The following is a 14,199-nucleotide window of genomic DNA, read 5'->3' on the forward strand; positions in this document are numbered from 1 at the left end:
GAAAAAGCAAGTTTTCACCTAAGAGAAACTTAACATGGCAAATCATCTAAAAGTCTATAGAAGCGTCTAGATTGATGTCAGATATTCTTCACGTCCTAATAACTTCACTTGCCTAATTACGTTAGGCAGTTTCTTTGCAAAAAATAAATTTAATTTCTCCCCTTGTTTATTCCTTCCCAAGATATCGATGAGTGCTCCCTTCCGAACATCTGTGTTTTTGGAACTTGCCACAACCTTCCCGGCCTATTCCGCTGTGAATGTGAGATAGGCTATGAATTGGACAGAAGTGGCGGGAACTGCACAGGTAAGGCATCCATTTGCATCAAAATCTGCTCCCAGGTATTCCTGGGGACCACCCAGGGATATTCACAGAGTCACAAAAGAAAAGCAAAGAGGAAGTGTTAGGAATCACAAAATAAATTTCCTCAGACCAGGAACTGATTCGGTGTGAGGATACAGAGGAAACAATTGAAGACAGTTGAAGGAGCAGAGTTCATAGCCTTAGATTCAAGCTGTGTCTACAGAATAATGTTCCAGGGGGCTCCAGCTATAAGGCTTCCCAGCCATTCCTTTTCTCCTTGGGTACATTTTCAGAGAGTTTCCTTTTGAAGGCCATGCCTTGGGATCATGGTTTTTCTCTCTGTATTTCTCCATTTCAATATCCACTCTTTCCCACCCTTGGCCTACCAGTGGTCACCAGAGAACATGGTATGTAGAACTCAGCTACTCATTTCTAGTGTGTAGATCATTTTCTTGTAGTGCAAGGGACTCTCTGAAAACATAAGATAAAAAATTAGAAAAGCTATAGGCGCGTGGTAGACCATCACTGTGCTCCCTTTGAGATCGAGTTAAGACTCTGAAAGCCTTTTGAAGTTCTCCATCCTAGTCCACCCTTCCATTCAAGGAAACTGAGGAAACAAGTTCCATTCTGTTTGGGCTCAGGATTTCAGGAAAAAAGTGATTTTTCCAGCCACCTAAACCAGCCATGACTCCGCGGCTCTCCAGATTATAATGACCACCACCACATCCCCAAAATTGCTCTGGATAGGGTATTCGTCCCCAGGCACAGTCTCTTTGTTTTTCTAAAAACTATTATGACACCATGCCAGGCCTCTAGCATACCTCGGGAAGTTACCTCTCCATAGTTCATATCCCCTCCTCAGTGTCCCAAATCACCATCAGCCTCATTCTATCTAACTTCGTTTCTGTTAGTCTGCCCTGTCCCTCCAAGTTCACATACAATTTGAGCAAAATAATTTTCTGTAATGAAACCTACAGGAGGGCTACCAGGTCCAAGGGGGAGAACCAGAGGAGAAAGTATCATCCTCATTCTCCAGTCTCCTCTCTGAATCAGTTTGTCTGTTCTTGAGTATTTCATGAGTATTCAAAACAGGCAAAAGGATTGTACAGGGTTAGAATTCACCAAAACCCATGTGCTGAATATCTGGAATTCTGTACATAGTTTTAGAATAGAAACTGAAAGGGAAATATTCAATCCAGCATCAGGGATGGAAGAGAGACTCTTAGTGAGCTTGAAGAAACATGCTAAGCTTAGTGCACATGTCTGTGCTTGCACTTGGCTGCACCGAGGCAGCATGCCCAGTGGGGGAAGCAGCAGAAGTTGCCTGCTCCTGAGGGTTCCCTGGGACATCTTGCTCTAATTTGATGAAATAACAAGCCACACATATTAAATATATTTTCTTAAAACCTGTGTCTGAATTTTTGGTTGACCGAGGTCACAGTAGTGTTTTGCTTTCAGTTACCTTGACTGGAATATTTTTCCTAGTTCCAAAGTTATATTTTCTTCTGATGACAAATTTGAATGCTAAATGTGTTCCAGGGGAAAAAGACCAAAGACTATGACATATTTCCTTCCTGAGGGGTTTTATTTCAGAAGTGGAAGACTGTGTTTCTAAGTGTAGTTATAACTAGTAACTCTTAAAAATTCTTGTTGGGAGCCCTAGATTCGGTGCTACTGTTTTATGGGTGATGTCTGCCCCACATTGGCTTGGGTGATAATTCTGCCCCTTGCTGTTTGGTTTTAGATGTTAATGAATGTCTGGATCCAACCACATGCATCAGCGGGAACTGTGTCAACACTCCAGGCAGCTATACCTGTGATTGTCCACCCGATTTTGAGCTGAATCCAACTCGAGTAGGCTGTGTTGGTAAGATCTTAAAAACTTATCAGAGAAGCATACTGTTTGTTATTTTAAAGCAGCATTGAACATTCCATTCTCAAATTTTAAAAAAGTAATTTGAAAATTTAAACATTTCCTAAATCTGGTTTATACTTTCAGGTACCCTTTCTATAGATAAATTCCCAGGATGTATGTTTGGGCACTTTTTATTTTCTTAGTAAGAGTAAATTCTGGTTTTGAAACAGTTTCTGAAATGGATTTGAATTTTCAACCCTCATGTAGAAAGAATCTGCCTGACACTTTTTTGTTTGTATATGGTAAATAGATACCCGCTCTGGAAATTGCTATTTGGATGTTCGACCTCGAGGAGACAATGGAGATACAGCCTGTAGCAATGAAATTGGAGTTGGTGTTTCCAAGGCTTCCTGCTGTTGTTCTCTGGGTAAAGCCTGGGGTACTCCTTGTGAGCTGTGCCCTCCTGTGAACACATGTAAGTGGACATCCTCCTACTTATTGTCATTCTAGCTCAGGCCAATTCTCCTTTCTAGATCCACAGAATAGAAGCCACAGAGGGAGGGAGCTGCCACTAGTGTCTACTCTTCAATCAGAGAAGGGAGATCAATCCTTTCAGCCCTGTTGAGGGACCCTGCTCCCAATTTGGGAGCCAGAAAGAGTCACCAGTTGGCTTGCACTGAAAATCCAGGTGGGGCAGGTGACATCTCGCTTCCATCTGAGTGAAAAGCAGATCGCATGATTTTAAAGACTTTCCAGGCTGGGTTACTTATATTGCTTACCTTCCAAGGACACAGTGATTGATCTCTCCTCTTGCCATCTACCGGCTAGCTTCAGAAGCTTTAGGACAGACTTGAGTGTCCCTGGGTGAAAGAGAAGCAATTAATTAAGCAAATGTAAGATGGAAGCTTATTCCATTCCTTTGGTATGACTTGAAAGAAAGCTCTAGAATATGACAGTAAGGACATAAATAAGTCTTCTTGAAAGACAAAAGACATGTAATGCATACGGAAGTCAAATTATAATGATGTACACCTGAAATCTATATAATGTTATAAACCAATGTTACCTCAATTAAAATAATAAATAAATAAAAGTCTTCCCAGTTTTCTAAGTGGGCCCTGTATTATGATTCAGAGTCAGATGTAGCTTCCTTGGCAAAGGTCAGTGGCTGCTGCTTATAGGATTTATTGGGATCGGTATTGATTCTTTCCTTGCTGAAGGGTTATTTATTCACTTTTTTCCAAAAGTGTTTGTTGAGTACCTAGAGTATATGTTTTAGGTGTGCAAAGATGAATTGGACTAGATCCTGCCCTACAAAAATGTACAGTCTAGCAAAATCTGACCCAAACATAAAAGCTATAATTCAATGTTGGCCTCCATAAAGGAAAAAAGAAGAGCAGACACAGTGCCATGAGTGAGAGAAACAGCACACCTGGTTCCAGTTAGGACTCTGTTGCTTACCACCTAACTTTGGGCAAGTTACTTAGCAATCCTGAATTTCTTCATTCACAAAATGCCTCATAGGATTAAATGAAATCACTTGCGTAAAGCTCTCAGCACAGGGATGGATACTGAGCAGGCACCTCCTTCCCTCTTCTCTTCAGAGAGAAAAGTCAGTTCTGATTGGCAGAGGGTAGTGATGACTTTGTGCATTTTTCAATTGGGGCTTGAAGGAAGGGTGTGACATGAAAGAGGAGAGTTAAAAAGAGTGGATGTTTACAGAAAGAGGAGGAGAGAAAAAGTCAAAGAGGAGGCTAATTCATTTCATTGATGTTGAAAGAAGCAAACCAAGATGTTTAAGTGGGGGAGTCCGCTCTATTCATTAAGAATGATTAGCAAAGTAATAGAAGTCCACCCTACCCCACACTGGATCAGAGCTAAAACTGGAATATATACATATATACATTCATGTATACATTTGTGTATATATACGTAGAGTTTCATAAATCTAGGAGAGGGATTATCAGATGTAGGAAGACCATGATCATTACGAAAGAACTGATTCTTATAGATGCTCACCACGATGATACAGCAGATTAGGGTCATTCTTATTCACATGTTCCTATATGCATCACACTGCTGGTGTATGGCACTAAAATAAGTGTTTCTGAATGAAATGCTTGATTAACAGAATTAATGAGGGGAATCAAAGGAACCCTGAAAAGTTGGTTTTGGAAGCCACGGGTATCAGTATTGCCACTGGCAGAAAAGAGGGGCAAGAAAGATCTCTAGTCATTAAGGAGAGGAGTAAGATGCGAATGAAGAAAGAACAGCTTTTCCTAAGACTGTTTGGAAAGGGATTCGGAGACAGGCTGATTAATATTATTCAGAGAAGCTGTAATTCGCGGGAAGTAAGGCTGAACAAAACATAAAAATGGAGGAGTTCGTTAAAAAATAAAAAGGGAAAGAAAAATCTTTAAAAAGAAATAATGATGGAGGGGCTGGCCCGGTGGTGCAGAGGTTAAGTTCACACGTTCCACTTCTCGGCGGCCCAGGGTTCACCAGTTTGGATCCCAGGTGCACACATGACACCCCTTGGCACGCCATGCTGTGGTAGGCGTCCCGCGTATAAAGTAGAAGATGGGCACAGATGTTAGCTCAGGGCCAGGCTTCCTCAGCAAAAAGTGGAGGACTGGCAGTAGTTAGCTCAGGGCTAATCTTTCTCAAAAAAAAGAAAGAATGAGTGAATGATGGAGATAGAGAATAAAATAGTTCACAAGAACATAGGCCAGGAGAGTAGGTGGAGGGTTCAAAGACCAAGGACAGTGGCCTTACATTTGGTACACAGAGTAAAAGCCATTTGGAAATGACAAGTATACACAAAGAGATTAACTCACTTCAGATGGGTGGGGTAACCGCTAAAGATTCCTGAAAATGAATATTTTCGGTTGTGTATGTTAGTATTTCTCTTGAGGATACTATTTCTAAAAGTTTTAGATTCAAAAGAACTCAATTTGATTTTTTGTTTCAATAGCCGAGTACAAAATTCTTTGCCCTGGAGGAGAAGGTTTCCGACCCAACCCCATCACTGTTATATTGGAAGGTAATTCTGTTTCCTTTATCTTAAAGTGTGTAGATTTTGAACTTCTTTGGGTTTATTTACAGTGCTGAAGGAATGCTCTTGTTTTCACTTTGATAGATATTGACGAGTGCCAGGAGCTTCCAGGGCTGTGCCAAGGCGGGAAATGTATCAACACCTTTGGTAGTTTCCAGTGCCGTTGTCCAACGGGTTACTACCTGAATGAAGATACCCGAGTGTGTGATGGTAAATGATCCTTAGAGGGTGACAAGTCCTTTCAAATATTGAGAACCGACCTCAAAAACAAGCATACAGTTACCAGGAAAACTGAAATTTAGCCATGTAGCACAGTGGTCTAAATATGAGCATAGCCAGGTGAATATGGCACACATGTGGCAACTTGAACTAATGTTATTGACATAATGTCATTGTCATAATGCCAAGATGCCCTAAATCTTCCTCTTTTCCTGAGGAAAATAGAGTATGGTTATCTTGGGCCATAGTCCCATTTATGCCTACAAAGAGTTTTCCATGCTCTTCAGAAAAGCCATTTGTATTGAAGTAGCACAGGTCTCATTTCAGTGACTTCTATGTTCTGAGCACTTCTGGGCTCCTCTTCTTCCTGTCTTTCACCACTTATCATCTGCACTAATGCATTTAAATGAGCTTCTCTTAAAGGTAGGCTCTTTGGTTTCATGATGTAAGTGATGACCCCTGTTCATCCTGTGTTACTGGAAAAATGGAGAATACTGACCACTTTTAGCTTTCAGAGCACTTGGACCATAGATCAGGGTGGGAGAGATGGTTTTCATCTACATACAGGAGTCACACGACTGATTAGGGAAGAGACCTCCTTGCATCCTGAAGGACAAATATTCCTCTGGCTTTCCAAAAGGCTTATTAGGTGACCTCAACAATGGCAACCTCATTGTTGTTGATGTTGATGGCTTCAGGGTATATCATCTCCTTCCACAGATTTTGTGAACATGTGACGTACACGGCTGTCTTTCTGAAGAATATTTGAGAATTATAACTTCTCCACATTTCCATCTCTGCATGCCTTGAGGGTGTTATGGATTCATTTAGTAGGAACTCATATCAGAAGGCAACACTTTTCTAAAACCTCCTGTTCTGAAAGTGCACACATTAGCACAGATAAAGGACACTGATAAACTAAACATGGATTTCTCTTATCCAGATTTCAGAGATCCCTGTGGATTTTCTCCTCCATTGTCAACATTTATCTTGACACTGAGGACCAGGCCATTCCAAAGAGTGAAATTTCCATATTCACCCACCACTTTCTCTTTGGATTATAGATGTGAATGAATGTGAAACTCCCGGAATCTGTGGTCCAGGGACGTGTTACAACACTGTTGGCAACTACACCTGTATTTGCCCTCCAGACTACATGCAAGTGAATGGGGGGAATAACTGCATGGGTAAGTCCAAGCTTTTCTTAATAATGCTTGTTTGGTCGTCATCTGCAAAGAGAGAAAGAGGTTATAGGTCCAGCAGTTAGTCCCTAGTGTTCTGTTACTCATCAGACCCAGTGCTGCCATCCTTTCACTGCATTTGTGGGAGCCTCCTCCCCTGTAAACCATAAGCTTGGCGTTTTTCACCACGTCATGTGGGTGGTTGGGAGTTTTCTTTAAAATGTAATATTGGAAAATCCCAAACAACGGTTTAATAGTACTTCTTTTATTTGACTTTGGGTGTATCTTTATACAATTATATTTACAGCACTGACCTACAGTATTAAAGCATCATGAGTGGGAAATGAGAAAATTACTGCCAAATAGCAATGGAGAACTGTTACTAGGAGACTGGGTGGAGAGTCGTGTAAAGTTTATTAATACTACAACTACAGAATGACTTAGTTCTGTGGCACAAAATACCAGGAATACATTTCTCAAAGTCTTTTATCTTGTAGCAGCATAGGTAGCTGGAAAGTTATGTAAGAGCAGGTTTTCCTGCCCTTATCAAAGTCAAGTTACAATACAATTCAAAAGAAATTCACTTCTTGACTATCCCTTTAGAAATCTGTCCTGATTTCCCTATGGCATCACCAATCCCTTTCTTCCTCTTTTCTTCTAGATATGAGAAGAAGTTTGTGCTACAGAAACTATTACGCTGATAACCAGACCTGTGATGGCGAACTCTTATTCAATATGACCAAGAAGATGTGCTGTTGTTCCTACAACATTGGCCGAGCCTGGAATAAGCCCTGTGAACAGTGTCCCATCCCAAGCACAGGTGAATTTTAGTTTCACCATTACCAAAAATATAGGTCAATAAATTACCCATGACTTGTTGGGGACGTGAGTCTCAGCAAGGGAAGAAAAGGGTGCATTATTTGTCTTCATAAGAAAAAATGAGCTCACAAAGGCAAAGATTTAAATTCACAGTTCATCCTGGTCCTTCCAGCTGAAAATTGAGTCACAGATTATGCTTTCTATTTTATACACTAGTTCATTCACCAGACTTAGAGACTCAGCATATCACAAAAATATAAACATTGTTATCATTGTTACAGAGTTCACCATGTAACTAAAAGACTGGAAACTTTAGGCAAAGCAATATGACAAATAAGTGAACCATGTTCCTATTATTTTTACTTATTTATAACTAGTCTTGTTCCAAAAACAATTGAAGGCAGCCCACAAAGATTCAAATGTAAAATAAGAAGGCCTAAGGCAAATGCAAACAAGGGTAAGCAACTTGGAGCAAGGAGTGAGGCTAACACACAAAACCCAAGCTGGGGATTCCTGCACACTGGCCAGAGATGAGCAATAACTTTGGCTCTAGACTTTCTAGCAGCTCGCATAAAGAGAGAGACACAATCCAGTCTCAGTCTCAGTGACCATACTGCAAACTCAACACTAAAGGAAAGTACAATCTTCTTGATAATGGGACCTGAGAGAAGTTTCTTCTTATATCCTCATAGAGAAAAATCTATATAATGTTACTTATTTTAAAAAAAAGGTCTAACTTACATCCTTGGAGTAAATAAAGTGAAGACTTTGGTGCACTGTTCTTGTAGCTTACAGTGGATAACATATATCATGTATATCGTGATGGCATCACTTACTAAGGCTATTAATTTAGATTGAATGCACTATCATGCATGTATTGACTAGAGTATTCTGTAGTGTCTACTCCATTCCCCACCATGATCTGTAATATATTAAATCTATATTGTCTGGTGCTACCTGACAACTCACAAACAGAAGATTCCTTTTTTAGTGAAATATACCATTTCATCCATTGTTTGCTCTAAAAATAATGTAATAACCATCACTTAGAATTATGAATTATCTCCATTCTGCAAGATGTCTCAAGACCAGGGGGTGGCAAACTATAGTCCATGGGCCAAATCCAGCTCACCATCTATTTTTGTATTGCCCTCAAGCTCAGAATGATTTTTACATTTTTAAATGGTTGCAAAAAGGAAAAAGAATAATGTCATGACCTGAAAATTATATGAACCTCACATTTTGGTGCCTGTAAATAAAATTTTATTAGAATACAGGCACTAATTTATTTACATATTGCCCATGGCTGCTTTTATGAGATGGTTGAGTAGTTTTAATAGAGACTGCACAGCCTGCGAAACCTAAAATATTTACTCTTTAGTCCTTTAAGAAAAAATTTGCTGGCCCCTGATCTTGACTGATGCTCTTCAAATCTTTTAATCATGCATACCTATCAGCAGAAAACCTGGGGGTTACATACACTTGGCGTATGCATTTACATGTAAAAGTATATGTGTATATGTCTTTATATTTGTTTTCAGTTATATTGAAAAGTGTATTTATTATTTTCATGAACACTTCTATTATAAAATATACACAAAATTAATTTGAAGGAATTTTACACAGATAGATAGAAGTCCTAGTATTTTCTTTTTTAGCTTATGAATCATTGTATCTTCCCCTGGAGACCACTTTAGAGACCCCTGATAAAGACTGTCATTTACTTTCAGAAATGTCTGTCTGAGTTTTAAGCATTTGCATACTCCTAATATAGAATGCAAGATTTCTTCTTCATTTTGAATATTGGCCAAATCCAGTCATGGCTTTTCATTAGCTATGCAATCTGCACACATGTTAGGAGTCCCTGAAATTTGCGTGGATGACAGTGTTAGCTGGCATGACAATTGTTTGAAGTGGACACTCTAGATTAAGAAAATAAAGCACTAGGAAAAGAACATGCTACCTTTTGGTTAAAATACTTCTAGAAAACTTTTACTAATTTTCACTGGGTTTGACCAATAAGGCAATGGCCATTTTGAACTTAAACTGATACCATGCCATATAAGTTACATTCGTGATCTGGAATTACAGAATCTCAGAGTTAGAAGGGACCACAGATGACATTTAGTTCATCCTTTATTATCAACTTTGATAAATTCAGGTGTGAGAGAGAAAGATAGAAGTTCTAGAGAACAAGAGAGCTAGCTGCACCAAAAGAAATCCAGCTCCAAAAATTGAAGTCATGACTTAAGTTGGTTGTTTGACCCGAATTAGTCATTAATAGACCTGATGTCAAGAACTTGGCTGGATTTGCTATGGTCTCCCCCAGTGTGCTGAGGAAATGGCTTTTGTAAGCATTCCTCAAATCCTAGATCCCTTAATGCAGAGTTGGAAAGAGGCACTCTTGTCTGTCCCTGGGTTCAGAGCTGAATGACATCCTTGTAGAAACCCAAATTCCTACAGGCAAGCTCATACAAAAGAGTGGCATAGGATGTGGAGATCTTTGCTTCTCCCTCATTGTTACATCAACATGAGGTCGCTTTCTCTCAGGGTTTGTGTTAAGGACGACAAAGTTGCAACATCTGTAGGAATTTTCAGATTTGTTTTTTGTTTTGAATTCTTCAAAATACAGATAAATACCTTTCAAGAATGTTTACAAGTAATGTCTTTCAGCCTACTCATTGCTCTTTGGTGCCACTGTTCCCACTTCCCTCACCCCACCTTCGTGTAATCACTGCAGATGAATTTGCTACACTGTGTGGAAGTCAAAGGCCAGGCTTCGTCATTGACATTTACACCGGCTTGCCTGTTGGTGAGTTATGATGCCATGTTGGAACTTTCTGGTTGCCTTTGTGTTAAGGGAGTACACACCGTGATTTTCTCGCTTTGCTTTTTTTTTTTCTTAGAAGGACAAATCGTTAAACAATGCCATTTAGCTTTATTGAAACACTGATTCTCAGTTTGAAACACAGTGTGCAAACACCCTGTGTAGCTCCACCTAACTGGCAGCAGCATTTCTTGCTCATGATTAAGGGGACTGGAAAGCTTTTCACAAAATTACAATCAAGCTTAGTTGAACCAACCCTAGGCATCAACAAAGAGAGAAATTCTGGGAGTAGGGCCAGTTGACGTTTGATTTGACTATAATTCCCAGTCCTTCCTTCTGACTAAGACATGAGTTTAATATGACTTTTCATACCAATCCTTATGTGTAGGTTGTTCACATAAAACCATTTTGGGGGATCAGTTTTATCTCACATGGAATCTCCTCAGGTCATCTGCTTTGGGAATTTCAGTTGTGGAATAAAAAAAAAAATCTTTCCAATCTGAGGCCCCGTCTGGTAACTGGAGCAGAGACCACTACAGTACTAGAGATGCTTGTGCAAGATTCAGAAGTATTGCACAGCATTCAGCCAACGGAGGCAATGCCTTTGTGGTTTAAAACCAAATAACATAAAAGTAGATGGAAAGTGATTGCATTCTCAGAGTTTTTCCCTAGCGTGATTTATATGCATCCTTAGATGCCCCTCTTAAGTCTGAGCGATTGTGTCTAGTAGCAAACATCACCACTTGCTTTGTTCCACCTTATTCCTAATAAGTAAACTGAAATCCACATCAGCCTTTCCAATGACCTTGTTTAAGAAAACAAGGGTCTGGTCCAGCAATCAGCCTGGCTCGCTTAGTGCCAAATCCATATGGCTCCGCAGTCTAGTCAACGTCCAAAGAAACTTCATGGTTTGGAAAGAAAAACTGCTAAATGACATTGGCATGAAACACCTGGCCCTCGCTGCTTTGTTTTTCCCCTTCCCAAAACAGATCTTTTAATCTCCCCAGAATCTCTGATCCGAAGATAAGTGGTCTTTAGTGGTAATGATTCTCCATGGACATACCAGGCGTGTACCCCAGCAAGGCCTGCCCTCCAAGGTTGGCAGCAAGCAAAGACTTGAAACAGCATTAACATCGTCTGCTAGTAGAGCTGGAAAGGCCTCAGACATCATCTAGGCCAAATGCCTTGCTTTACGGTTGAGGGGACAGAGGCCCAGAGAGGGGAAGGGACTTAGCCGAGGTCACCAGCTAATTAATAACAGAGCTGGGACCAGAATCCAGTCCTGACTCACAGCTTGCTTTGCCTCTAGCCCTTGAAAACTGGAAATGTGATAGTTAGCAATATCCTTATTGTTACCAAATTCCACCATGACAAAATATTTAGATGACTGAGAAACTTTGTTTTATTTAAGCTTTATACTCTCCTTCTGAAAGGTCTTAAGATTGTTGGCATACAGAGCCCATTCGTATGGGGTTAAAACTATAGCAAGTTTATTAATCTTGTCTTAAAATATAAACTTCTCCAAGTTGAAGTTCAAATGAAATCCAGACAGGAAAAGAAAATATAATTTTTAATATGTCTTTTTTGCTATTTTATGCCTAACAATGGCTAGAAATTTGACCCAGCCTGTTAGTGTTAAACTTGATAATACATCACATATTTAAAACAAAGGAATGTGTATAATATTTCATGTTTTAACCCATACCAAAAGAATGTCATCTGAATTGTTTTTCTGTTTGCTGATGATACACAGTTGTCATGTTACTTTGCATAACTTTGTAACACCCTGAATGACAAATGTGTGAAAAATCTAAAACCATAATTGCCTGTATTCAAAATAGTAATACAGCCTTTGAGATTCTAAGCTGTTTTTTCCATTAAAGAGGTCAATTTGCCTTCAAACAAAATCAAACCCTTCAGAAAAGTTCTAAAATGAATCGATGGCCTGTCAAGTTTCTCTTTTAAAACAGGGTGGTTTTAGAGTGTAATTCTTCTGAAGTTGCGGCAGCTCTTGTGGGCTCCACTGAAGTCTGTGGCCGTCTTCTTACAGCTTAGGCAAACACAGTGCTCTGCAGAGGCTCCTGACTATAACATGTAAACGACACTCCCTCAACAACAGTAACAGAAACCTGGTGAATTGGAAAGATGGGTGATGTAGACCAAAGCTCTACGGCCCAGGTCCTGACGCTGCTCTCGCTCCCACATCGGTCCTGTTTTAATACTCACCAGTTCCACTTCCAAAACTGGTTCTTAATTTAACACATTTTAATTGACACTTAATATTTCTCAGACAGCATGGTAGGGGGCAGTAACACAGTGGTGTGGCAGCCAGGCCCAGCCTCTGGCCTTAGGAAGCCACGGTCTACTGTGACAGTCCTTCCTCAATCCTGGCTCAGTCTTCACAGTCAACCTGGGCCCAGCTTCCATCCCCACACCTGACTTCCTCCTTGTAGTTTTCATCTCTAAAAGTTTGATTTGGGTCTTTTTTCATATCTTCTATAGCTCTCTTTAACATGTCCATCATCAATACGTCCCAGGAGGAAGGGAGTGTGGAAGTGGAATTTGAAAGGTCAGAGTTGGCTATGACCATGGGCTCCTTCTCTGTTCTTCACCAGCTCTCGTTTCCCATTCTAGTCAAACACCACCACACACTTTGGGTAGAGAGGCCATTTACTCTCAGCAGTTACTTTTATTCTGCTCATCTGGTGCATACCCAGTGGGTGCAAAGATGGCTGCTACCTGGGCAAAGCTGATGTTTTGAAACAAAACCAAAAAAACAGACAGTAAATCCAGATAGACATATGTGTGTCCGAAAAGCAGTTTAATTGTTTCAGTTTGCTTTGTATTGATGTCCCCCACTTCCGTCATCAGCACCTCAACACACACCCCCACACGCTGGCACACGCATGCGCACACACACATGCACCGCACTTTCTCTTCTTTGGTTTTAGACCTTACGTAGAATGTCAAGTTAGAGGCAGCTGACTTTCAATCCCAATTTATCCTGCCCAGGGACCATGTGCTGTGCTGTAACTCACACGTGACTGCTCTGTTTCTAGATATTGATGAATGCCGGGAGATCCCAGGGGTCTGTGAAAATGGAGTGTGTATCAACATGGTTGGCAGCTTCAGATGTGAATGTCCGGTGGGCTTCTTCTATAATGACAAGTTGTTGGTTTGTGAAGGTAAGTGATGTTGTCACTGTATCATGTCCAGAAATGAGCCAACTAATGAGCTTCTTACCCACACACGCTTGGCCAATTTCATAACATTGGAATTTCAGAAATTCATCAAGCTCAAGCAATAGTGAAGGGCACCGTGTGGAACAACATGAAATCTCATGTAAAAAAAAATCCCTAACTCCCAGTGGAAAAAGCAGGACGTACATTCCCCAGCCCCCGCCCCCCACACACAATGTATTAGATTTTTCCAGCTGATATGAAAAAGCCTTGAGTTCCTGGGTGTGTCAGATAGATTGCTTTTGTTTCACATTGCTTGCAAGTGAGCATGAGTGGTGGGCAGTCATCTTGAGTTGAATCTCAAAATCAGTGTTCTCTTCCAAATGGAACCTTTGCTACTCCCAAGTGAAAACAAGGTTAATGCAAATATTCCAAATGCATGAGAGAATTCCAAATGGCTAGAACAGCAAATTCGATTTTATATGAAGAATGTTGGCATGCATGCAAATGGTACTTTTTTCATTTTCAAATTACCTCCCCTTGCCGTGTGTATGTGCTGTGATTCTGCGCATTCCTTACAGCACTTCATATTTTTCCTACATCTGGGGAAGATAGTCTTCTTTTACATTTGAGTAAAAGGGACATTCCTGGTTATTAAATATACCATGTGCCCTAGGATAGCTGGAATAATTTTCTATTTAATACTTAAACTTGAGGCCTCTAGCAGAGTTTTTGTTCATGTTAGAAAGGGTTATTACCCCTT

The 14,199-nt window shown here is 40.3% G+C and overlaps 1 protein-coding gene across 1 annotated transcript in view; it reads left to right on the forward strand.

Moving 5' to 3' along the window:
• FBN1 (fibrillin 1) overlaps positions 1-14,199 on the forward strand; it is a 227,109-nt gene that overhangs the window by 170,034 nt on the left and 42,876 nt on the right. The window contains exons 36-44 of the mRNA XM_014852866.3: positions 182-304; positions 2,046-2,168; positions 2,467-2,631; positions 5,131-5,199; positions 5,296-5,421; positions 6,495-6,617; positions 7,273-7,431; positions 10,171-10,242; positions 13,317-13,442. Coding sequence (XP_014708352.1) covers positions 182-304; positions 2,046-2,168; positions 2,467-2,631; positions 5,131-5,199; positions 5,296-5,421; positions 6,495-6,617; positions 7,273-7,431; positions 10,171-10,242; positions 13,317-13,442 — 1,086 coding nt within the window. The remainder of the gene's footprint in view (positions 1-181; positions 305-2,045; positions 2,169-2,466; positions 2,632-5,130; positions 5,200-5,295; positions 5,422-6,494; positions 6,618-7,272; positions 7,432-10,170; positions 10,243-13,316; positions 13,443-14,199) is intronic.

The sequence above is a fragment of the Equus asinus genome, chromosome 2 (genome assembly GCF_041296235.1).
Source record: "Equus asinus isolate D_3611 breed Donkey chromosome 2, EquAss-T2T_v2, whole genome shotgun sequence".
Classification (NCBI taxonomy): domain Eukaryota; kingdom Metazoa; phylum Chordata; class Mammalia; order Perissodactyla; family Equidae; genus Equus; species Equus asinus.